Source organism: Lissotriton helveticus, chromosome 7 (genome assembly GCF_964261635.1).
Source record: "Lissotriton helveticus chromosome 7, aLisHel1.1, whole genome shotgun sequence".
Lineage (NCBI taxonomy): Eukaryota > Metazoa > Chordata > Amphibia > Caudata > Salamandridae > Lissotriton > Lissotriton helveticus.
Genome location: NC_136068.1, coordinates 937,938,768 through 937,965,595, shown reverse-complemented (window position 1 = coordinate 937,965,595; position 26,828 = coordinate 937,938,768). Strand labels below are relative to the sequence as shown.

Below are 26,828 nucleotides of genomic sequence, written 5' to 3'. Positions count from 1 at the left end.
GTCGATAAGTAAGTACCCGGGTGATGGTGAGGTGGGGAGGTAAGGGAAATACTAGTGACTTCCAGGCGTGCCTGTCAGCCCGGGCTGACACAGCTTCGCGGGCTGGCGAGCATGTAATTGCAGCCGCACCCGAGTACTTAACAGGTCTTTACAGACCATTTAGTTGTAAATGAGGCTTTTATTGTGTGGTCACCCCTTCTCACAGCCACTTTGTCCGTGGTTGGAAGAATTAGCCCCTACCCGAAATATTTTCACCCCCCGCCCCCCCCGAAATTTGGCTCTAGTTGCCCGCCTGGTGATTCCTCTATTTCTGCACGTCCAGGCGAAGGTGACGTCACTCTGTATTAACCTCTTTCACGATCTGCAGAGCAATCTACAAAGTTGTCACAAAATATCCCACCTAACTAGCAGATGTGCGAACATTTAACATAGATATGTGAACTATTTCTAAACTGTAAAAAGAAAATAAAGAAGGGTGTGGGTTATGAAAGGAGACCTAACTTAGTAGTTTGATTTGATTATTAAAACTCTGTTCTGCCTATCTGACTGTAACATCCTAAGGCTTGTCATCACTGCTACTGGGCGTTATATCACGACCACCAGTACTGCACCACCGCTTTCTGCGTCATCATCTCCCTAGCTCGATGGTTCCCGCGCCTTGGTCCTGTGGGACCCTCTTCATTTCGTTGAGGTGCTGTGCCTTTCCCAAACGTCTCTAGGCCAGTCCTAATAAAAAAAAACTCAAACGAACCATTGGATCCAGTAGAAACAATTTATAGCCGGTCAAGTGGAATTTACACCAGGATGGAACTTTCCAAAGATTTGCTTTATGAAACTTGTACGTGCACATACACATTGGATTGTACCTGCGCAGTTGTTAGAAAAGACTCTCTCTGTAAGGAGTCTTGAATTAATTATGCAGGTGCATTCCAGTTAATCGATTTTCGCCCACTTTAACCTTCCAAACCGAGACCAGACATATGCAAAGCATTAGGGGCGCTAGAACTAGGGGTGATGAAGACGAGGCAGCGCCCCAAATGACCTTAAAGGTCAGTCAGACAAAAAGCAATGGAAGGCCTTTGAAGTATGTTTCTTCCGGTAGCATTAGCCGTGCTTTCATCGACAGATTGTGAAGAATTAGACAACTTCTTTTTACAAACTGCTGCTAACTATTTTAGCACCAAGATTTATATAGATTTATATAATTTTCAACTTCAACGTACTAGCACTCTGCCTGTGAGAGTGCTGCTTTCAGCTGTTTGTTGCTTTTTTTCAGACAATTTGTGTATTTTACACCATATCAACATCAGACACAAAGTTCAATAACTAGGTCTAAGTTGAACAGATGTTGCCAAAACTGACTACTTGTGTGCGGTTTTCCAAAGACTTGTACAAAGTCGTGTTGCCAACACAGTGATTGAGGAGACAGGCAAGGGAGAAACATATGTAAATGTTACACTTTAGGCCCTGGTTATTCTGGCAAAAACAGCATCATGTCTTCTGCGGGTTTCGTGTTCAGCCTTTAAGTCCCAATTGCTGTCACTCAGTTCAGCGCTGTGGCTGATTGTATCTCGCTCATGACAGCTGTTTAAAGAGTTAGTCATTCAAAATTTCAGAATGAAGCACTGCAAACAGGAGGCCCTCTGGAAAGATAGGAGACAGTTATAAGCCCGTTGAACCTTTCCATATGGATGGTCTGAACGTTTCCTCTCACTACTGGTTTAAACATTCTCCTTGAGGTGAGGGTTAATAAAACATCACTTGTAGCAATTTACTGTTAAAGTATGTTAGTCAACAAACTGGCTTGTGTGTACCACAGGTAATAAGCCCTGTTCCTATCTATTTATATACAATTTGTATTACTCTGTATATAACATCCTATCTGCAGTATGTTGTATACATCAGTTGTCATACTACATGTAGACCTCTTTGTGATTGATATATATATATATATATATATATATATATATATATATATATATATATATATATACACACACACACATATAATCAGTTTACATACTCCACTAAATATATATCCATCGTATGTCCTCCGAACATAGGAGCCCCCAACCCTTCAGTGCAGGGGCCTGAATATATATATATAATCATTTTACATACTCCACTAAAGGCGCACTACAAAAAGGAGCAGCAAGTAATACCTATGCAAAAGAAACAGTTGATGGGCGGAATGCTGGACAATGCAAACATTTATTTGCGGGTTTATAGCGCGTGAATAAACTCCCGAAGGAGTATCTCCGCGCGCATTCACCCCAAGTCACAAGCATCTGGGTTAAATCCACCATTCTTTTGCTCACCGCACCACCCCAGTTTGGACCCAGCCATATGCAAATCAGTCTTGACCCTGTTCCTTGTGAGCAACCCAGAAACCGGTCCCAGGATGCTTGTTTTGGTCCAGGGAGGACCTGGCTTGGCAGTTCGGTCTGGACTGTTCCCAAGAGGCACAGGGTCAAGACTGATTTGCATATGGCTGGGTCTAAACCGGGGTGGCATGGTGAGCAAAATAACAATGGATTTAATCCGTCCATCATTTGTTTGCATAGCACATCAAGTAATACAGGCAAGAAAGTCTAAATATTGGACTGGCCCTTGGAAATGCAGGTGGGTCAGAGGCTGAAAGGGTGAGTTAACAAGAGCTTAAATCGACAGACATGGGTTGTTCCAAGAGTTGGTTGGATCTAGCCTGAAAGGGGACCTCTTCGTGTTCTAATGCAAAACCGAGCTCCCACTTGCGAGGCGGTTCTTCTCGACTCTCCCACTGGACATCCTGGGAAAACACAGGTATGTGTCTAATTCTGTATTGGATCTGGCACCTGCCACCTGCCACTCTCCTAGGGAAACCGCCACTTCTGCCACTCTAAACTGCTGGTGCAGGCCCTTTTTGGTTGAATAAAAGGAATCTTTGTACTATTTGTTTCAGAAATTGTCTCAAGGAATCCTCAACTCTAAACAGGGTGGGCGATTCCCAGGTTCATGCCAGGGCTCTGCTGTTATCTGCAGCTGTTGCCTTCTAAAAGGTGAGGTCCCCAAAACCTTTCTTCTGCACAACAGGACTCATTTTGAGGTCTGTGGAGCCGGGTCTTCCACTGGAGACCTTCACCAAGCTCCTTGAGTAAACGTATGGTAAGAAATGGCAAGACTAGTCAGTGAGCAATAGTTATTGTGCATTCAGGATATGTTTACACACTTTCCCCTTTCCTGGACCACTTACTCTGGTCTGTTGAACGTACACACCTCTGAACTGTTGTCTCTGCAAGCTTGCCACAGTGCCAGGGGTTGGCTCCACAGAAAAAGGAAGGGATTGTGGGCCCTGCAGCAGCCAGTGACTGCAGCTTGAAGGGGCAGTCTCCCGCGAACAAACCCAACGTAGAAACACGAACGAAGTTTCCTGTGTCCTGCCAGGCTCTCTAGACACCCTCATCAAGGTTTTTATGGAGCTCCTGTGTTTACATCTGACACTTTTTTTTATCTTGAGTGGGTCTTTTTCCTGCTTTCAGAGGAGAGTGTCATCCAGTTCTCACTTGAGCTTCAGTTGCAGGCACTATATATGCCTTTATGCAGAATTTGATCATTTTATTTGAAATTTGACTTATGGTGTCACCATCCAACACTCACATTGTGCACTTAAGCAAGCTTCTATTCTGAAGGGAACACCAAAGGGTACAAGGACAAGACACAGATGGAAAGGGCAGGTTTGTAGAGACCTCTATTTACATGATCAATCTGGTTACAAATCCGTATTAATTAAACTTTCTGCCACTTTGCGAAATGTACTCGGAGGGAGTCTGGCATCTTCCCCTTAGGTCCTCAGTCTCCACAATAACCAGTCTACGGGCGCCCAAATATGATAGTCACACAGACAGCAACAATGAGAGCCAAGAGAACTCCCTCTGAATGTGATCTAGTTCCTGGTGACTTTGCATCCCTCTAGGCCAGCTGAAGGTGCATCACTCCTTCACATGACCTCCCCTTCCATCAGAGTCAGAGATCACACTGTCTAAATTGAATAATTTCAGATCATCTTCAAGTTCACGGTCCCGTCGGGGCTGAGGAGATCCGCACACCACATGAGGCGGACTCCATATTGACATGCTCATGGCAGGACACCTAACTTAGAGAATATTTACCATCAAAATTCTTATATTTCTCCAGTGTGCTTGCCCCTGGATCCTTCATTGCCCATAATTGCATCTCTTCCCACTCCTTTTTTCCCGATCAACCATCAATCATATCAACATAGTCCTTCTCTATCAATTATCCTAGATATTCAGCTACACATCTAAGCCTTCCACCATTCTGGGAGTTGGGGGGGGAGAGGGGGGTTTCTGCGTCACTTCCTATATCATGGAACTTCAAAGTTTACTCTTTTCCAGACAGGACACAACTCTGCCCGCTTTGTTAGTGCAGGCGGCAGAGACATTTTGTATTAGAGCCAGGGTGCAACCTACAATCCAGAATCGTGCATGCACTAAGGGCCAGCTACTGCAGGGCGCACGTGTCCCCGGGCACGTGCCCTTCGGTCAGAGTTCAAGTGGCATTCCCAGAGGCCTCTGGAAACACAGAGAACAAAGGCTGCGCCCTGCTGCAGTCCCCCATCGTAAATGTACAGATGAAGGGCGCTGAGCCAAAGCCTATGGTGCCGCGGTGTTTAGGTCTCGCCTATTCTATCACGTAAGTGATAAATAGACAAGAGTATAGAGGCTCAACCATGCTCTGAAACCATCACGGATTTTGTTGAGTGCATGTGCTCGTGCACGCGCTTTCCCGAGCCGCCTGCCTCTGAGAGCTTCACTTCAAAGGCCTTGCTCCCCCGCCCCTACTTCACACTTTTCACAGCCGCCAGGCCGTGTCTCGCATTTCTCCTCCCCCTCCCCCGCCCCCTGCTTCACACTTTACAGGGCCTGGTCTCGCATTTCTCCCCCCCCCCTCCCCTGCTTCACACTTTTCACAGCCGCCAGGCCGTGTCTCCCATTTCTCCTCCCCCCCTCCCCACAGCAATGCCAAAAGCTTGTTCCTTTACTGCTTGCTGTCTTTGTCCTGACTTCTTGAGTGTGCTTAGGTAGGTTTTCATGTACGGTTACCTGTCCAGACACCAGTGCCACTCCGAGAGCAGCTTCTAGGGGGTTAGCGATGTAACTGCGAAATAAAGTGCTTGATTGGAGGATGCGGCTGCGCTCAGATAAGGCAGCTTCTGCGTTTATAGCATCCATCGTTGGTCCCCAGTGTATTCTCTTGCAGACTTTCATAACGATCTTAAATATTTTCTTAGGATTTAAAGCTGATTGACATTGTGTATGTTTCACAGTTTTTACTGCTCTTCCGAGAAGTTCTTCCTTAATATTTGCCCCTCATTTTAATGTTAACAATTTCAAATATGTTGTTAAGAATAACTATACGTCCACCTTTTTGTTTTTTGTATATGCATAGATGTCATGGGGCCATGTGCTGCATGAATAACTAGAGGTAGTCGTGTGTGTGTGCGTGGTGTTTTTTTTTTAGTTTTTTTTTTTTAGTCCGCTTTTAACCAAGAGCAATTGATTTTCCAAAAATATACATTCCGTATATTTACTTAGGCTTTCAGCATGCCCTCCGTATTGATTGGTCTGCAGCAGTCATTCATGTTTTGCTTCCTCCCACTACAGCATACTGCATAGGGTGAGGCCACTGCAGCTATTGTTCCCTTGTGTGCAGTTGGCGACATTCAGCCGAAGCACAGTTTTTGTCAGCCACACAAAGTAATTCCCTTCACTGCTAGGGACTGGTGGGCAAGTGGCCCTTTGCTAAAAAAAAATTTACTTTTATTTTTGTAAATGTTTTTTTTTTTAGAAAGTCAGGGAATAAACAGTGGCAAAGCCGGGCCAAATTATTGGCTTTACTAATGCATGTTTTTACATTTAATTGGCAGCATTTGGAGTAATGTTTTTTTTGTTTGTTTTTTTGGACACATTACTAAGGTAAAAAAACAACTTTACAAGTCATAAAATGCATTGGGCTTTTGTTTATAGATCAGAACTGAGTCCAAGTCAAATGTAAGCAACATGGGCAGCGATGTGGTGTGTCTGTGTGGCCTTTTTTGTTGTAAACTGGTCATGGCCTTTATACTGGATTTCGTGGCTTTTCCGCGTTTTTAAAGTTTCGCCTCCCTGCAGCGGCCCATGTGAGTGAAATGCTTCCCTTGTTCTGTACTGTCTTGCTGCGTCCTGTCCTAACCCCACTGCAGGGTGCCGCAGCTCTCAGTCAGATGATCACAACAGTGTGCGTAAAAACACGCTGAGCTCTGCAGAGATCTGGTTACTTAACATAAATTAAGCTCCACGGCTCCTGCAGGTTAACGGATCAGTAGATCAGTACAGCAAAATCAGCTGATTGACTGCAAGCACATCAAAATGCAGCTCACGGGGCAAAGTACATGATTTGTTAAAGTCACGCCTGTCAAACTCGATTAAAAAAAGTTTCAGACTTTTAAAAGGATACTCTATATAGATGAATGGACAGTAAAAAGCAGGTGACGGCCGCAAAATGCAGGTGAGTTGATAATTATGTTTGTATGTTTTTCCAAGATACTGATATTGTTGGATAGTTACGTCTCAATTTCAGGTGAACAGTTGTTCCAGTAGTAGCCGTAAAAAACACATAATGAACAGACGAAATAATATGGCACCTTTTAGCAAGTACATAGCTGAAAAACCTCTGTCCTTCACACTGTATTTGCCTGTGTCATCAGGTGCCCATTAAGTCCCTTGAGGCAGTATGCCACAGGGAGTCTTCATTTTAGTGTCCCTGTGGAGTCACATGGGCAGTTGTTGGCCACCTTTTTATTTATAATAAGTTTATCTTAGTTTCTTAATCATAAAATCATTACATTTAAAATCAATACGCAGTTTTCTGTTGGAGAGAAATGTGAAAAGCTGTTTTGAAGCCCTTTGTACAAAGGCCAGTGGGCAGCAGTGTTCATTGGCCAGAAGTTCTCACTGACGTGGGTGCCACTTCAAAGGCCAGGATTATGCCAACCCCTTTATAAAACGTAATTCCATTTGGCGGAGTAATGCAGCCCTGGCAAGAAGTTTCAGGAACAACTGGCTCACAGTCTTTAAGACACATGTTAGCGGTGGTTTGTAAAAATGTCACTTTGGATTTTGTCAGCTTGTTAAGAAGGATGTATTAAATTGTTGCGGGACTTCACTTAGTCAGCGGAGCTTGCATCCCTGCCCTCCATTGTTTTCTCCTTCTGACCCGTGATTCTGTGCTTTTTTCTCCTTCTTCATTGCGTCCTCCCCTCTCCCCCTCCATTCCTTCTTCCTCTTCTCTCTCTCCATTCCTTACGACACCCCCTCCATTCCTTCTTTGTCTTCTCTGCTGTCCCCCCTTCCACTCCGTGCCTGCTAACCTTCACACCTCTGCTTCTACACTCCCACCGCCTTCATTCTTTTGGTCTCCGCATGTGCGCTTTAAGGCTGTTACAATGTGTCTCAAACTAACTAGGCAATGCACAAGGAGTTAATATTCTGAAAGTGATTCATATGCCCCAAACATCCAATCCCCTGTGAATGAACTGTTCACACCTTACATAAATTTACTTCATACCCCCCATCCTAACATCTGGTATGCTAATAAAGCCTGCCCCTCGGTGGCATGGCTCAGGCTGGCCCACTGCTCAGGCCAGCTGCCCCCAGAGCACTTCTACTGGGCACATCTGCAAATAAAACAAACCATTTCTAGACACACTCTCTCCTAGGAGCAGCCTTTTCAGCTCGTCCATTAATTGCAGAATAACACTGGGTTTTAATAAAATGTAAAAGTAATTCCAGCATGTGCGTTAACGACGTGCGCCGTAGTACATAATGCCACCAGATTATGTTCTGAAAGACTTAGCTCCTGAGATATTGGGTGTTCACAGATCCATGTTCCACTGTATCTAGGTGTAAAAGGAGGGCGTGCGGTCTCCTGTGATGTTGGGTGTTCACAGATTCATGTTACCACTTTATCTACTTTAGTTTTTAATGATTGCATTTTTTAAATACTCCATACGCTTTGTTTATTCTGTACAAGTGACAGTGGGCTGTGTTTGATTTGTTGGCTGGCATGCCCGAAGAAATGTGCTGAGTTGCTGTAAATAGAACATATTTATGTTTGTCTTTGCTGTAGCATAAATATTCAAAGCAGAGCACCCCTCGTACAAATTTGGAGGCTTACAGCCTCATAAAGGCATGATGATAGTAGCGGACCAATGACACTGCCTCTCCCTTTCTCTGGCACTCCAGCCCTGCCCCCTTACGCCCCCTCTTCACTTATCCATGTCATCCTGGATTGTGTGGAAAAGTACGTCATGACGTGCAGGAAGGAACTTGCAACAATCATGTGTTGCTATCTTTTCCCTCTTGCAAATATTTCTATCACTCATATACACGATACCTTCACCTTGTGATTTGCACCATGTCAAACATGATCTTTTACTAGCACGCACTTCACTCTAGTACACCACACACCTCGCTCTCCATCATATGCAATAATGCGCAGTTACAGAAGCGGAGGAAAGCTTACACTGCTGCTGCCTGTGATGTATAAGTGCGTAAACTTGTTCTCATTTTGGTGGTCTTTCATGGTGGCAATCTATCTATCTATCTATCTATCTATCTATCTATCTATCTGTCGCCCTCACTCTAACTGTCTATCGCGCTCACTTTATCTGTCTATCGCCCTCACTCTGTCTATCGCCCTTGCACTATCTATCTATCGCCCTCCCTCTATCTCTCTGTCGCCCTCACTCTATCTTTTGCCCTCCCTCTAGCTATCGATCGCCCTCACTCAATCTATGGCACCACCACAGCATCACTCAGGGGCACCACAGCATCACTCAGGGGCATCACAACATCACTATGCGCTACCACAGCATCACTAAACGCCACAGCATCACTTGTCGCCACCACATCTCTCAGCGCCACCATAGCATCAATCTGTGCAACCATTCAACAACAACTGGTTCAAATATGTTCTCTCAATGTTTCAAGCTTTATTACAAATATCACAAAAAGATGTTAATATTTCACTTCTGTTCTTGGATTTTCGTCACAATAAAATACACTAAACATAATCTTCAGAAAAGTTATTTATAAAAGTTTAAGCTATTGCCATTATAAATTACAATACCTTTTATTTAAGTATTAATTATTGAAAAACAACAAAAGCCACTGTTATTTGTAATATCAATACATCTAAGTCACGTAAATACAACACATATTGCAATACAAATGCTATAGGTGTCACATTTGCGAAAGGTATAACTATTGGCATTGTAAACGACAAAGCTATTAATTTCGCTATTTTCAAAACTAACACATAAATAAAAAAATTATCATTTACAATACCAATAGCTCAAACTTTCCAAATGCGAGACCTATTGCATTGCAAATGCTTGTTCCTCTTGTTTTCCTTCCAAAACGTTCCCCCTGCCTGCTCAGGTGTTTTCCTTCTGTCGTACTGCTTCTCACTTCCACCTTTATCTCTTTTCCCTTCAGATAGGTATTTGTTCTATATTAGACAGTCATGGGCACAGTATGCAGGTAGGGATATGCCTCTCTGCTTTCTCCTGAATACAGAGAATGGTATCATGATTGGGAAGAACAAATAAAGTGCATAAAATCTGCCTTGTAGATGCAGGAGTCTTCCAACTGGTCCTGTCTTGGGGGTGCATACCCACAAATCACTGTCCTTTGTGGGATGGATACAGCTTCCTCATAGTTCCTGTATCTCAAAAGCTCAAGCAGCTACACACCTGCGTACTGTGTAGAAAAATGTGTTGATTTTATATTTGTTTCATTGTTTTGTGAGCAGGTGTTACCACCCAATCAGAGAACTCAGACAAGAAGGAAGTCCTGGTCTTGGGTGAAAAAGGAAGGTGAGAGCAATATTTTTCATCCCAGTCCACTTGCCTGTGAAAGTATTTCCAATATAATATACATATGTACAGGATAATCACTAATGGCTATTGATGAAGTTTGGTGCTGTACAGAGACTATACACAATGCCATCCAGGTTTGTGCCTTTGCTTACAACTAAGTGGCCTTGCGATTTCCTTGGAACTCTGGTTGTTAGGACACAAGACCTCTTCATATTTGTTTGTTCTATCCTGTTCAATATTTTTAGGTCTTGCGCCTAGAGTTGCAGTGTGCAGCATTGCTCGCGCAGCGAGAGGCTTCATGTAGGGGCTTCTGAAAGCTGACCACACACTTGTGTGTGCGGTTTTGTTATGGTTGCAGGCTATTGGGCATTGCGTGCGTCTTTCTAACAAAGACAGCATGCAATTGGGCAAATGCTGGTGCATGTCCCGCATTTGCCCTGCCCATGGCTATTGGAGTCTGTTACCCGCACTGCCGACATCTGTTTTGCATTATCGTGGCCGATAATGCAAAACAGATTTCTCGCTGTGGCGTGCGTGCATGCACCACTTGCGTGCTTGTTAAGTTCAACAAGCGACCTGCTGTGATGGTAATATGTTGTCATCAGCCAAAGGAGACGCACATGCAAGCGTTAAGGTGTGTTTGCCGTGGCTCTATTGGGTGTGAGACGTCCCGCCTTGTCTGTGAAGGGGTGGATGGGGTGGCGCGGGCACACGGGCCCTTGAGTCACTGCTGCGGAGGATCTTCCTGCTGGTTTAATGACACGCTGAAGGAAGGCGGCTGGCCCTCGCCGTGGGACACCTCACTCCTCAGCTATGTGTACACACCCTGCCCCCTCACAAATAAATACACACTTCCTGGCAGCCTCGCACCTCTCCCTCACCACCACTGACCGCTTTATGGTGCATTTCTTTTGTGAGCCGCAGGGTGTTTGAAGAAAAAGCTGGCCCAATAAAACAAGAAAAACCAATTGCAGAGCTACTTAAACCCAGCACCTTTTTATGAGGTGGCTGGTCTGCTGGGGCCTGGGGGCTGGGAGCAGGGGTCATGGGGTATTACAGGCACTGTGCTGATTATTGCGTACTATTGGAATCCGCGAATGCCATGGCTGCCCCAGGCAATGCCAAACCAGGGTTGGTTGCGTGAAGGAGAGATATTTTATTGTAGTGTATTGGCATTTCTGTCGGAAGTATGGAAGATCTTTTGTGTCAGCTCTTAGTTTTAATGCGAATCAATGGGTAGTATTGCCTCCTTTCCCGGGGTAACTGATTTTACTCGGAGTCTCCACAGTTCATCATTAGTCGCCTGATTTAATTGGGATCTCATGATTTTTTTATGTTAATACAATGCTAGAAACTCATGTTTTCTTTGTTTTCGCGCTTTTTCCTCGCACTTTTTCGTCCTGGTTATGTTAACCTATGACATAGGTCACGTCATAAACGGGACCGGACCGTCTCTTTACACTTTGATAAAAGGTGAACCGAACCCATTGGCTGCTTTGTGTTCTTAAGGGCCAGTGTTAGGGTCAGACACCAGCACTGAAGACAGCTGGTCGCACATCTAAGAAGGGGTTCCACTTCTTCTTTCGCCTCCTGTGGTACACCTTTGTGCCTTTAAACTAAGATGGCGGTTTTGTTACAGATTTGAAATACAGAAATTCCTAATGTGGAAACCGGTCGAGTGCCTCTGTAAGGCTGGCGTAAGAGATTCACTGTGGGTTCCTGCCCACCTGGTCAGTTAGAGGCGCTAGTTTTAGGATAAATCTGCTCAGTTGATTATGGACATATTATCAGTACTGTAAATTGAACCATAGAAGTCCAGGCAGTCACTGTCCGAGAGCACCCTTTGGTACTGAGAAGTGTTGGTGCTCTGTTTAACATTAAATGTATTTCTCCAGAGCTTAGAAGTTCAGGTACACTTTTTTTCCAAATTAAGAAGTGCAAGCACTCCGCAGCTGACAGTGACTGCCCATTTTAAACACTTCACTATTTTCCCTTTTAAACTAGCATATTTTTTCGTTCTTCCTTTAAGGGAGACTCTAGTGCTGAAAATGCCAAATGCAAAGTAAAGTAAATAGTTCACTTCATATTATGAAATGGGTAAGTCACATTGTGCCCCTTCCTTCCCACCTGAGGCTGCCGTTCGAAAATTAGGTTAGGTGAGGCCTCTGATGAATGCTGTACACGAGCCCACTCCACATCTCCAGAGTGTGTAATTTCTGACACTCTCCAGACAGACTTGGTGCATGGCAACACTGTGCTTTAGACGGCCACCCTCTCTCCCCCCTCCCTCCCCCCCCTTCAGGCAGAAAGTCGCCCCCCAAACTGCGCACCAGATATGGAAAACCTTGTAAAACACTCCAGAATCTGTCCTGCAGAACCACTTCAGTCAAAAGGGCGGAGGGCAGTGCTTTAAATGAGCCGGTACTCACCGGTACTGAGTACCGGCACTTCAAAATTTTCTGCACTTGAGTACCGGAACTTCTCTTTTGTCCAAAGAGAGTACCGGTACTCACGGGGCAGCAAGCCAACTCAGTGCAATTTGGTAATTAAAGAAGAAGCGTGACACACAGCTGACAGTCCGTTTTTGTGAAGCAATTGCTAATCTCCCCTAAACATCTGCTAATTGAGCAATGCCCCTCCCCCGTCGGGCTCTCTACCCCGGGCTGCTGCAGCCTCCTGGACACACGAGATTCATTCAGCAGACTTGCACGCCGGGCTATTGTGCTTTGCTGGCCATCCAAACACCTTCGAAAAGTGGAGGAAGCTCTGTTTTTAGGTTGAGCTGGCGTTGGAGCGCGAAGCGCTCCCGCCAGCTCGACTATAGTCACCTTCCTCCCTGCCAAGGGAGTGAGAGCTGTGAACGAGCAGCTCCAGACCTGTGCACGAGCCGACTCAGGTCCGTGAACGCGCGGGAACGTCAACGTGCACGTTCACGCGCGTCACGCTCCTGTCCTCCCGCGTCTCTGCCGAGGCGCGCTCCAGGCCGACTTGCGGTGTGCGTCACAGCGTGTTCCAGCGGCCGGAGGTAGGTAAGTGAGGGCCGGGGGGGATTTGTTTGCTTGTTTAGGAGACTTACTGTTCTGTTGTGCAGGCCTCGACTTCCCCCACTGTTTGCACATTATGGTTTGTGCAACCCTCACTTGTATTCACTTGTATTCACAGTTGCCGATGTTACAGATGGCATGTTAGTTTATATAAGGTGGGCTCTTTAAACTCGGATGTTCCTCTGTTCATGCTGTTTGACCCGCTGAGGTAGACTACATGCAGGGCAACATTACCCTTCAACAGTTTGGCACCGGTTTGTGAAATTACGTCTGCCCTCACCAAGAATGCTATTGGTATAATTTGGCTAATAGCACCTTCATGATTCAGTGCTACAAGGCTCAAAGCGAACAGGTACAGTAATTAATATTTCATGGCTTCCCCTTTCTTTTCGGAACTGTCTGAGAAAAATTTGACTTTATAGTCACTTTTTAGCGATTGAAAAAAGCAACATTTGGCCTCAATTTCGTTTTCTTTTTAATTGGGTGAACAAACCCTGGCAACCACACTTTATGCTATCAGACTCTTGTATAGCATGCAAGAGGCACTATGACTGTATGGACTGATAACAAGCAAACCTGTGTGATCATTAGACAGATGGTTGGTTGTAGGAGTGTGACCAATGCGTGAGCGGTTGGTGAAATGTGTTAGGTCCTAAGTGGGCTGGTTCTGTCCTGGTGGTCGTGGCACTGCTCGTGTGTTTGTTGCTGTGCAGTGGGCACGTGGGAAAGCTCGGGTGCGCATTATGGTCTTTAGCTTGGGTGTGCCCAGGCTTTCTGGCTGCAGTGACTTATGCAAAATGGAATATAGCGCTGCAGCCGTTTGTTGCCGGTTTTCCATTGACCCTGGAGCAGGGCTTTGAGAGGGATGAACAAATTGGGGGGGGTCTCTCATGGGGCGTGGTGATGTAATTAAGGGCGTGGCTTAAAACTTAAGCTAAATATTTGAACTTAGCACAGTTTGCCACCCTGGCATTTTGCTGGGACTATTGGCTTTGTCAATGGTTGTAAGTTGCATAACAGAAATAAGCAACAGCTATGGCTTCATAGTATATAATATTGAAAATGCTTTTTTCTTGCGGGCGGGGTTGTGGGGTAAGGCTAAAGCTGCCGACTTCCATCTGAGAGAGCAGGTTCGAGCCTGACGTTGGCTCAACAGCCTGTGATTCAAAAAATGAACAGATCATTGTGTATTGTAACTGGTGCTTATTTAAAACGCACCAATATCTTCGGCTGAGTTAACGCTGTATAAAAGTTTTTAAAAGTGTCTCTTTTTAAAGTTACATAAAAAGCAACAAAGGGTGGGACTACTGCAGGTAATTTTTTTTTCTGCCCTGAGGGTAGGGTCAAAAAAATGGAGAGCCCGATAGGGACCCGTCTCAGCACCTACCTTTAAAAACTGCCGGTGCTGAGCCCCGGCAGGACCTGGCTATCTTAAAGTCCTGGCCAGAATTATCAGGAACGCTGTGTTTGATCAATTAAACAGGCATGTTGTAAAACTGATTCTTCCGCTTCCTGTTGGATGAAACTCTGAAGTAGAACAAAATCTTTTATTATTAATTTCAAATAAACACGCTCACTCGATCCTTCGTAGTTTGAGAGAACTTCTCAGGTGTCTTTTCCCTTAAAGCCCACCCTGTGGCAGGTTTACTGCTGACTCCTATGCACAGCCTTGTTTGGCTGCACCATACGCTGTCTGACTAATGAACTGGCTTTTTAATTCGAGCCTAGAGTCAGCCTAGCTCTAGCTAAACACTTATAAGTTCCCAAAGGCGAGACCTATTGGCTATGCCAATGCTTGTGTTTATTTCTGTGGGGGAGGAGTGTGGATGGAGAAAAGTCTTCGGTTTTATTTCTGGTGGATTATATGAATCTTGTTTTATATAGCACTTCACACCACTGTCATGCCTTTACTAACTGTAGTAAATAACAGGAGTCACTACAACCCAATTTAAGGGAACAATTTACTGGATTAGAAGGGCATATAGTAAAATCAGCTTGCCAGGATTCAAATTCATGAACTGAAAATCACTGGAATGTCAGCAGCAAGTGTTTAACTTAAAGACATCTTGCCACTTTAGAAGAAATTATACACTATTCTTGCATAGGTTTTCTTCTAATGTCTTTTGGAATTAAGATTGTCACAGACTGAACATTTCTATGCCCAGAAACAAGAAAATAAATGTGCAGGAGAGACTGCAACTTCTTGGCAGCTAGAAACAAACAATCTGAGGCAGCCATTTGGGGAGGTTTAGCAATACTAGTTTGGTGGGAAATCAACCAAACGTTATTTGTAGAGCACAGCTTTTCATCCGTGAGAGTATTCAGACACTGGAATTAAAATTCTAGCTCCAAGTGCTTGCACTGGCATAACAGTCAATAAACGCGTTCAAGCTAATGAACATTCTTGAAAACCATGGGTTCATCAAGCAGTAATACACAATGCAAAGGACAACAGCTGCCAAAATTATATTGAGAAGCTTGCAGAAATTATATTGGTGATCATGACATCACACAATCAACCAGTACACCAGGTTTACATTTGTTTGCACTTCATATGCTGGAGGGTCCTAGAGACCTCTCATTAATTTCCTGTACCCTCCTACAGAAACAGTCACATCACAACAGATCAACAACAAGAATTTACAATACAATATGTCTCGCATTATTAAAGTTTGAGCTAATGGCATTGTAAATGACAATGCCTTTTATTCATTTGCATCAGTGCGTAAACAAGCTCTTTGTACTTATAGTCCATGCTTATGAGACGCAAGGTTGGCAGTCTCTTTTACTGCCAGCCTTGCTCATCGTAAGCAAGGACCATACTTTTAAAGTGCGTGTTTATGCACCAATTGCAGGTTTTAAAAACAAATGAATAAAAGGCACTGTCATTTACAATGCCAAAAGCTCAAACTTTAATAATGCGAGACCTATTGCATTGTAAATGCTTGTTATTTCTACATTTCTTAGTGTGCCCCCTGCAGTCGAGCTCCCATCAACCCATTGCAAGGCGTAAAAGACTTGGTGGGGGACAGATGAAAGGCCCAATTTGCATCTCGCCCCTCTCCCTACTGATAAGCACACTGCAGCCGTACTTACCTTGTCAGAGGGTAACTTATAACAAGCATTTACAATGCAATGGTTTCGCCTTTTGAAAAGTGTGAGCTATTGGCATTGTAAATGACAAAATTTGTATTTATGTGTTGGTTTTGAAAACAGATAAATAAATGGCATTGTCATTTACAATGCCAATAGTTTAATCTCTGCCAAATGCCACACAAAAACACACAGACCCACACACACACACAGACCCACACACACCAACAGAGCCCCACTCACACACATTTACACTTTGTGTAACTACCCATTCCACCCCGCCCACACACACATAGTACATCTGTGTGACTACCACACAAACACATAGTACACTTATGTGACTACCCATTCCACCCCCGCCCACATACATATTATAATTAGTGTGATTACCCATTCCACCCTCGCGCACACACACACAAATATTACACTTTGTATGTATTTTTTCCAATCCACTTTGAGCGCACTGAAATATATTATTACATATATACCCTTCGACCCTCAGTGCGTAAATGAAAAAAAGCAGCAATATGTACACGCCAACCCACACAAACTCAGAGAAACACACCAAACACAAAACATAAAAAATAAATACTGGCATGGACACCTTACCACACAGATGCATATACACCCAAGCATACAGAAATACAAACGGAAAGAGAAACACGTGCGTAGAAATATACGCAGGTGAAGAGAAAACGCACAAAACGAGACACACAAATATAACACTGACTTCAAACGTAGGCAGCCCGCGATTAAAAAATAAAAGCAGAGAAGTACACACCGGGGTCCATTTAACTCGCATGTCCAACTCTTTGCGTAGCCAACTTCCTGCGTCAGAGCATTGAAGATTGTGAAAGGAAAAGCAGAAGAAGGACATGTGACGAATACTAAGTAATACTTAGTAATACTAAAGTAAGTGTGGCTCACTGGTTAGAGGATTCAGAAAAGGGGGTGGTGATGAACAGAGTGTCTGAATTAAGCAGACCACTCTTACCCAGTCCAAAGATCAGGGCTTGATCCATCACCGTTATTTAGCTCACTGCCCCATCCCAGCTCAGAACCTGGCTATATGCAAATTAGTCTGTCCCTGGCCCAGTGCATCATGGGAACAGGGCAGACCAAACTACCAAGCCAATTCTTCACCAGAAAGGAGACAAGCTTCCGGGGACCGGTTTCTGCCATTTCAGACGTCGTCGGCCCGGCTTGCTTGAATCCTGATGGAGCAGTGAGCAAGGGACTCATGTCTGAGTATACCCTGCCACACCTATAGTGGCCAAAAACGATTCAGAAAAGGGGGTGGTGATGAACAGAGTGTCTGAATTAAGCAGACCACTCTTACCCAGTCCAAAGATCAGGGCTTGATCCATCACCGTTATTTAGCTCACTGCCCCATCCCAGCTCAGAACCTGGCTATATGCAAATTAGTCTGTCCCTGGCCCAGTGCATCATGGGAACAGGGCAGACCAAACTACCAAGCCAATTCTTCACCAGAAAGGAGTCAAGCTTCCGGGGACCGGTTTCTGCCATTTCAGGCGTCGTCGGCCCGGCTTGCTTGAATCCTGATGGAGCAGTGAGCAAGAGACTCATGTCTGAGTATACCCTGCCACACATATAGTGGCCAAAAACGATTCAGAAAAGGGGGTGGTGATGAACAGAGTGTCTGAATTAAGCAGACCACTCTTACCCAGTCCAAAGATCAGGGCTTGATCCATCACCGTTATTTAGCTCACTGCCCCATCCCAGCTCATAACCTGGCTATATGCAAATTAGTCTGTCCCTGGCCCAGTGCATCATGGGAACAGAGCAGACCAAACTACCAAGCCAATTCTTCACCAGAAAGGAGACAAGCTTCCGGGGACCTTTTCTGCCATTTCAGGCGTCGTCGGCCCGGCTTGCTTGAATCCTGATGGAGCAGTGAGCAAGGTACTCATGTCTGAGTATACCCTGCCACACCTATAGTGGCCAAAAACGATTCAGAAAAGGGGGTGGTGATGAACAGAGTGTCTGAATTAAGCAGACCACTCTTACCCAGTCCAAAGATCAGGGCTTGATCCATCACCGTTATTTAGCTCACTGCCCCATCCCAGCTCAGAACCTGGCTATATGCAAATTAGTCTGTCCCTGGCCCAGTGCATCATGGGAACAGGGCAGACCAAACTACCAAGCCAATTCTTCACCAGAAAGGAGACAAGCTTCCGGGGACCGGTTTCTGCCATTTCAGGCGTCGTCGGCCCGGCTTGCTTGAATCCTGATGGAGCAGTGAGCAAGGGACTCATGTCTGAGTATACCCTGCCACACCTATAGTGGCCAAAAACGATTCAGAAAAGGGGGTGGTGATGAACAGAGTGTCTGAATTAAGCAGACCACTCTTACCCAGTCCAAAGATCAGGGCTTGATCCATCACCGTTATTTAGCTCACTGCCCCATCCCAGCTCAGAACCTGGCTATATGCAAATTAGTCTGTCCCTGGCCCAGTGCATCATGGGAACAGGCCACTGGTTAGAGGAGGCAGACCTGGAAGCAGAGGTCAGCCCGGGACCAGGGTTCAATTCCCGGCTCGGCGGGGTCTTGAGTCCTAAAATGTCCATGGACTCGACAATTCTCGCTCCGGTGCCTACTCGATTCACGGGTTCACACTCTGCGACTCTGGGCAATAGCTTGCTTAATCTCCACAACGGCCCCTCGCGGCGGGATGCCTGGCTTTCACCTTGCGGATACCCTGCCGGGGTTATCTCACAGGGGAATACCAGGACGGGTTCCCTAAGCAAGCGCTTAGAAACCGCTTGGTGATTTGCGCTATATAAATTCCTGTACATTTACATTTACATTACATTTACAATACTAAACGTGCAAGAAAACGTGGACGCACTTTAAATATGAAAGGTGCATGTGTAAGAGCGGTTAAAACAAGTAGTGAGGAGTATAAGAGACTCGATTAACCACTCATGCAAAGAGGGCACGTGAGTAACGGTTCTGCTGTGGTAGCCTCAGGTGTGCATCGAAAGTAAAGAACTACTTGTAGCAAGTATATTGGGGTGTAAACATTACATAGCTTACCAAAAAACGTGGTTAAACACTAAACATGATGTCAACCTCAACGAGTAACACTTACCAACTACGTAGAAAGGGAAGCCCCGTGTTCAAAGGTAAAGACCGAACCATGTACTGGCGAGGTCGGAAGACGCCAAGTGTTATGTGTATGCTCCGTTTAAAGCCCCAATTAAAGACGTAGAGAAAGGGTAGTGTCCGTACGAAAAGGTAAACATAGAAAGCGGCGTGATTAGATGCGCCGGAAAACATACAATTGTCAATAAAGTTTTCAAAATAAGGGTGAGCCAGTAAACTCGGTAAATGTAAATGACATGTGTGTGAAAGCACAATGTTATAAAGAAAAAACAATAGACTGCTAAACAAATGTACATCGAAGATGTAGTGAATGAACGTGCAATTAAAACAGGTACATAATAATCATTAGCCGTACTCCGTGCACAAAAGAAACAAATGAAATCGTGAAAGAACCTAACAAAGTGTTAAGGGCAATAAGAAGAAACGTGAAAATAAAAAAACACGTAAAAGAGCAAAAAAATGAAACAAGTATTTACAATGCCGGAGACACGGACAGCGGGAGGGGGGGGTGGGAACGGGCACACATGGACAGCAGGAGGGGGGTCGGTAACGGGCACACGGACAGCGGGAGGGGAGGGCGGGGGAAGACAGGACAGCAAGCACTCACCAAGGACGACTTCTTCCGGCGGCTTTCGGCGGAATGACCAAAAAAAACCTCCCCCCCCAAAAAAAAACACGCCCACAGCCGCATGACGTGGGCAAAATGCGAAAAACTGTCGGGAACGCCCACGAATCTGGTCCGGCCATGACGGACAGATCTCTGTTCCAATGGCTATCCTCCATTTATGGAGATAGCCAATGGAACAGAGAGGCGGCACAAACATCCATACTGTAACTCATAAGCTGAAGAAAAAAAACGGAACCAGTAAAAAGACAATTTAGCAGAGAAAAAAGGGCACGCGATGCTTTCCCAAGGAACCATGGGAAAACATGCAACTTTCATAAACTGCAGCAGATACGTATGTAAATCCAGCAAGGAGGCTGGTGGGCGTGGGCGCTTTCTCCATCCAAAGCAAATATTCAACCTAGTCCCGCGAATATGTCCCCGAAATGTATTCTAACCCACTAGCAATGAAAAGTAAAATGTAATATTTATAAAGCTAGTAGGCAGTGAACTCCCTGTCTTTTAGATTATGCCATGCCCAGCCTCGGATTGGTAACGCGGGCACTCGGGCAATGCCCGAGGGGCCGGTGTCCGAGTTCCTGCTGGGGGCTGCTTTCTTGAGCAGTCTGGGGCCGATTTGGGCGGTGTCACTACTTTCGGAATACAGCCAGCAGCCCAGTGGGTGGCTGAGTGGCCTTTCTGCAGGCAGATGGGCGCTCATTATCACCCCCCCCCCTCGCCACCAACACCGCTGGTCCCCCACCCCCGGATTAGCAACAGGAAGAGGTATCACTCCCTTTGTCTCGCTGGGTACACATGCTGAGTGGGGGCAGGGGGCCTGAGTAGAAGTGGCCTCACTTGTTTTCAGGTGTGTTTCACTAGTGTAAACGAATGCGTGCATGTTTGTAAGCCCACCCTCCCTTTTAATGCAATTACGCTGAAGCAGTGATTTGAGGAAAGGCATTTTGCAAATGGGGGCCGATTTTTTCTTGTGTGCCCGGGCCGATTTTCATTCCCAATCCGACCCTGGCCATGCCACTGTACAGTATGCATGAGAAATGTGCAGCGTGCATGAATTTAGTGCACCCCCAGCGCCATTGAAAAGAGTCTTAATTCTACAGCCGCGGCGGAAGCATCCAATGGGAGTGGACAATGGAAACGAGGGGATGAGGAAGATGGGCTATTTTATGAGCCACAACAGTGAATCACACAAAAGTATCTAAAAGCTTGAATGCAGTAGGCTTCTGTGTTAACATAACTTTCCATTTCCCATTATTTGCGGAATGCGCACACTACAGTCCGCACCCAAGTCTGCCTTTTTCCTCCCAGAAGGTAAATCCGCTTCATTCGTTTCATACACGGTGCACGGCGTAGGCGGCATTGGAAGCGCATTAGGAAATCGAGGCGTTAAGCAAGTCCGCTCTTCAGTCATCTAAATGCAAAATACAGAAATATCAATGCGCGTTGCATTTTCTCTTGTAAAAATATTTCTTGCCGCTGAAAAGCAATTTGTGAAGGGATCCGAAAAAATAAGAGGCCACGGTGGGAATTACCCACTGTTCTGAGGGGGCAGGCGTCTCTATGCCACATTGACGGCAGCTGATTGCCTGGTTGCCTTTTGAGAACATTTAGACAGAGGTCAGCGGCGATAAGATCTCTGTTAGAAGATACAGTAATTCCAGGCCTATCTATAAATGGCCGGTTTTATTTATTTGGAATAATTTCACAAACAGCTGCTATAAAACAGACACTTTTCCCTGTCGTTCGGACACGCCTGGAAAACCAGCCCTCAGTGACCCTGTATGAATTTGTGTTCGTGGTAAACTGTATTGTCCTAACTCCTCGCACATGGACTGTCCGAACACTTTGAGCCTCAAGATTTAAGCAATTCGAAAAGAAACTGGTTGTTTTTATTCTACACTTTGGAGAAGGATCCACGCTGCTTTTCCACTTACCTATGCGGCTTGAGAGGCAATCTCTCCCCAAACCTTCGAAGGGTAATAGAATAAAACGGGAACGGGCACACGGACAGGGGGGGCGGGGGGCGGGAACGGGCACACACGGACAGCGGGAGGGGGGGTCGGTAACGGGCACACGGACAGCGGGAGGGGGGGCGGGAACGGGCACACACGGACAGCGGGAGGGGGGTCGGTAACGGGCACACGGACAGCGGGAGGGGGGGCGGGAACGGGCACACACGGACAGCGGGAGGTGGGGTCGGTAACGGGCACACGGACAGCGGGGGGGCGAGAACGGGCACACATGGACAGCGGGAGGGGGGGGTCGGCAACGGGGACACGGACAGCGGGAGGGGGAGCGGGGGAAAGCACTCACCAAGGACGACTTCTTTCGGCGGAATGACCAAAGAAAAACCTCCCCAAAAAAAAAAAAAACACAGCCGCATGACGTAGGCAAAAGCCTAAAAGTGTCAGGAACGCCCACGAATCTGCTCCGGCTTTGACGGACAGATCTCTGTTCCAATGGCTAGCCTCCATTTATGGAGCTAGCCAATGGAACAGAGGGGCTGGACTACACTCACATACTCTAAACAAAAGTTTTCGCCTGTGCCGAAAAGCTGCGCGGCAGCTTTCGACGAGGCGAACCCTAAAAAGGACAAATAATATACGGTGAACAGCCTTTACAACGAAACTTTTACAACGCACTACCTTTACAACGCAACTTTTACAACGCAAACTATTACAACGCATTGCTCTGGGGGGCGCTCTAGGATAGGGAATAGGTTAATTTACTATCCAATAACCTTCCCTAGTGTCCACGGGGACTGGAGTTGGAATAGTAAATTAAACTATTCACTCTCCAGCACCCCAAAGCACTATGCATTGTAATGGACTGCGTTGTAATACTTACGTTGTAAAGGCATGCGATGTAAATGCATGCGTTGTAATGTCATACATCCATAATATACATACCGTTCCTTTAAAATGTAATTGAACAAGAAAGTTAGTGATATTGTGTTATGTATGTTTGATTTCTATCGCACTTTCCCAATGCTTGTGAGTCCCAAGCCGCTATTATAGTGGAAACAATTTAAGAAAGGGTTTACATTCAATTAAAAGTTAAATATTTATGACATTATAAAATAAATGTTAGTGAACTTTTTTCTTAGTGCCTTTGAAACAATTTCTAACATAAAGCGCCAATGAAACAAAATCTTAAATGAAGAGTTGCATTTGGTCACGAGGTTTAATCAATGATTTTAATTAATGGCCAGCCCTCCACGTTCATCCGCTCGCTCCAGGTAATTGTTGCTTTTAGCACAGTTTATTGTTGGTGCACATGAACTTACCACCCTATCTGCATGCACGAGTGCTTCTATGTCCCTCTGTGTGTTCTTGCATGAGTGAGTGTTGTCTGCAGTGTGTATTATCTGCATACAAATTAAATCTCAATCAAATTAAACGCGTGCCTCTGCCCCGGTCCCTTAGCACTATCCGTAGCCCCGCCCCATAGCTCTGCCCCCATATCCCTGCCCACCCCTAACCCCGCCTCCTAGCCCACATCTCAACTTGGTGAGTGCTTGCACTTATTTTTTTCCATTTAAAGCACTGGCGGAGGGAAAGGATGCGATAGCGACCCTAAAAAAGTTAAATTAGAAAGAGAGAGCAAGTGTGAAAGGCAGAAAGAAGGAACAGGGAGAGAGAAGGGCAGAGAAGGAACGAAATGTGGAGGCTGAGAGAGTATCAGAGAAGCAGCTCACTCAGTCTCCCCTTTAGAGGAGGCGCACCGTCTCGATTCCGTCCAACTCAAACCAAGTGCTCAACATGACAGGCCTAGTTTTTTGTTGTTGGTACAAACAGGTCATTTACAATTACTGGTTGCATGCTTGATTTACACAGCGCTCAGGTGTAAGTTTCATTCTACCAAGATCATACAGATTAAACTACCTGCACCCATGACACAAGGGGCGATCCCTGACCTCCGCTCAAAAGCATACCTGTCATGGATCTGCCACTCCCAACCACCAGGTTGATGGTATATATCCCAGGTCTGTCTATAGTCCTTGCTGTGAAGCAGTCTTGGGGAAACAGAAGTGCTAAACAAAAATACCCCATAACAGAACAACACTGCAAACACTAGTCCCACGACTAACAGACACATAAATGGAACCTGCGAGAGGCAGAACTATAAAGCAAACCAGGACACATTCAAAGATGCTGACAAGGTGCACAAACTATAGGTATGAATATCTGTATTCAGACAAAAGTAATGAACTGTCTATCGTCACTGACAGCCACCTTAAGTAGCACTACAATTAGAAGTGGTCGAAACCTTACACCTGATCCTGAGTCTTACATAGAAAAAAACAAACACCTGTGCACCATGGAGATCTACCGGTTGACACACATTTCTTTATTTTAACGAAATTAGATTTAAAAAAATTCATCATGTGAGTAGAAAAACAAGCCTTGGCAAAGACAATTAGTTATCCCCAAGAGAGCTACTGGATTTGTCAATATCATTTAACAATGTTATACAGCTGTGCAGCTGTTGAGCAGCATGGGTGGAAGTAAAAAAAAATTGCTATGATGTGGCTAGCACTGGTCACGTCATACCCTGTTTCTTTTATTGCTGATGGGGCAGAGGGCAACATGGAACAAGGGAGGGCGTGTTGGGGGAGGGCAACACGGACAACAGAGGGGACAGGGAAAAAAAGCATTTGCAATGCAATAGGTTTTGCAGTTACGAGAGTTTCAGCTATTGGCATTGTAAATAACAATGCCTTTCATTTATGTTTTTGAAACAAAAACAACAAAAAAGTCATTATTATTTGTAATGTCAATAGCTCAAACTCGCATAAATGTGAGACCTATTGCATTGCAAATGCTTGTTCTTGTAGTAAAATTGACAATCAGTGAGACTAATTAAGATGTTTCTATTTTTGTAATGTTTCTCCTCATCATCAAATCTATAGATGCAGAATGTAATTTGGTTGTCATGGTTCCTCCCTCTCCCAAGTTTCTATGTTTGTTTTGCGTTACTACATTTTTTAAACTTCTTTCTATTGGTTACAAACAGTTTACCACAATAGAGGCACATGGTAAAGGGCCATCAGCAGCATTACAATGATAGGGAATACACTAGGGCAATTTGATACCTTACTGGACCTACCTTCCCTCCTCTATCACACAATCTTTGTCATTTACACTGATAGACCCAGTCAACTATAGGTTTGCCATGGTTGCCAAATTTTATTTCACTACTTAAGACAACCTCTGCTTTCATAAACATTTTTTTCACTAACATGCACCAATCCATATCTACTTCCGGGTCTCAACGTCTGGATATGGTACTTGTAGGAAGCTGGCTCTTTATATAGTGCACCTAAACAAGGTACACTGTGCACAGAGTCCAGGCAACCCTTATTGGTCTACCATAACACAAGTAACAAACCCCAATGCTCTCTTTTGTAGTAGTGTGGGCGAGCAGTTTAGGCTTAACGGAGGGAAGTGCTAAGCATTTGTTGTATTCATAGAGGCAGTAAATGAGACACACACTCAAGAATAAACCCGAGACCAAATTAGAAAAATATTTTTTATATAATATTCAACACCAACAACTTTGTGATCAAGTAAGTACTTTTCAAGATATTGATTTTTACAGGTAATTAAAATATTCACCTAAATGCGTGTCTACGTGGCAATGCTTTCCTATGGGAAAAAAGTAATATACTGCATACCGTTGCTTGCAATAGGTTTCCGGGGGGTCCCATTCAGGAGTTAAAGTCGTAGGGGGTTAAGGTCCAGGAACCACCAGCAGTTAGTCTTCACCTACCCTGGATCATCCAGGTGCAGAGGTGCTGGTCGGGTTGGTAGTTTGCGCGCTACACCAAAGGAGGGGTGGCGGGTGGTATCCTAGAAACAGGTTGCAAAGGGGGACTTGCGGACAAGTCCGGGAGTTCCCAACGGGGATGCTCGGTTCGTGAGGGCCGTCGGAGCAAGGAAGCATAGTCGGTACTTGGGGACTCGGGCTGGGGCACTCGAGTGCAGAGTGGTTAGGCCGGCTAGGTTTGGGCATCTCGGCCCCTCACGGTTCTCGGTGTTGCTGCATGGGGTACAGTACCTCGGGTATTGGTGCTGTACGGCTCCAGTTGGTCCTTCTTCTCACTTGATAGGGAGACGGATCTGACCTTTTGGAGTATGGAGACCTCTTCCTGGGCAGCTGCTGCATCGGAGAAACAGTAGTCTGGACTTTGCAATTTGGTGCCTGCGATACAGGCAGTGCTTAATTTGAGCCAGTGGTTTCCAGTGCTCGGCACGTCACTTCACTGGGACTTATAACAGCTACCACATGGTGGCTCTGTTTGTGTAATATAGAGATGACAACAACGGTTGTTTATTAAGCAAATAGTCATTAAAACAACTAATACCTGCCTCCTAAGCCATTCTTATAGCTTTGGGGGCCTTAAACAGTCTGAATTTCCACACTTCTAGCAGTGTGATGTCTTATAGATGTGCAAGTACTGTCATTGGGAGCAAAGGCAATGGGTGGTGCAAGCTGGGGTGGCTCTCTGACTAGGGCCCTGGCACTTACTTTCTTTTTACAAATTAAGCACTGGCTACAGGGGAGAAGCTCCTCTACTCAAAAGGAGATTGCTGGCAATTTGCAAAGTGCTGGCAGCTCACTGGAGTTCTTGGCAGATGCACAATGGCAGGACCAGTCAGTTTGTCACAATTGTTGGCACAGGTACAGGTACGGTTTGGCGCCAAAAAGTCTGCAGCTGGTCCTCAGTACTTGCTTTCTTCCCTCTTCTTTGTTCTCTTCTTTTTGTATCAGTTGAGTTCCTGCTGTCAGGGGTGCTACCTAAATACTTGTTAAAGAGAGCGTAAGATAGTAGTAGCCAATGGGCTACTTACCTTCGGGGTGCCTACACAGCCTATATGACCACTCCCTGGGGGAGTGGACATAACCCTGACCAAGTGTATCAAATTTCACACCAAAAAAAGATAGCAGAATTTTACTTTTTGGTTTCACTTCAGGTAGCCTCACAGTGAACACGCCTTCTGGCAAGCTAATTTACCCG

The 26,828-nt window shown here is 45.3% G+C and overlaps 1 protein-coding gene across 10 annotated transcripts in view; it reads left to right on the top strand.

Annotated features, from left to right (window-relative positions):
• Positions 1-26,828, top strand: part of ARAP3 (ArfGAP with RhoGAP domain, ankyrin repeat and PH domain 3) — a 680,145-nt gene that overhangs the window by 382,368 nt on the left and 270,949 nt on the right. For all 10 annotated transcript variants that reach the window (XM_078653517.1, XM_078653514.1, XM_078653516.1 and 7 more), the window contains one exon: positions 9,853-9,916. In XM_078653517.1, coding sequence (XP_078509643.1) covers positions 9,853-9,916 — 64 coding nt within the window. The remainder of the gene's footprint in view (positions 1-9,852; positions 9,917-26,828) is intronic.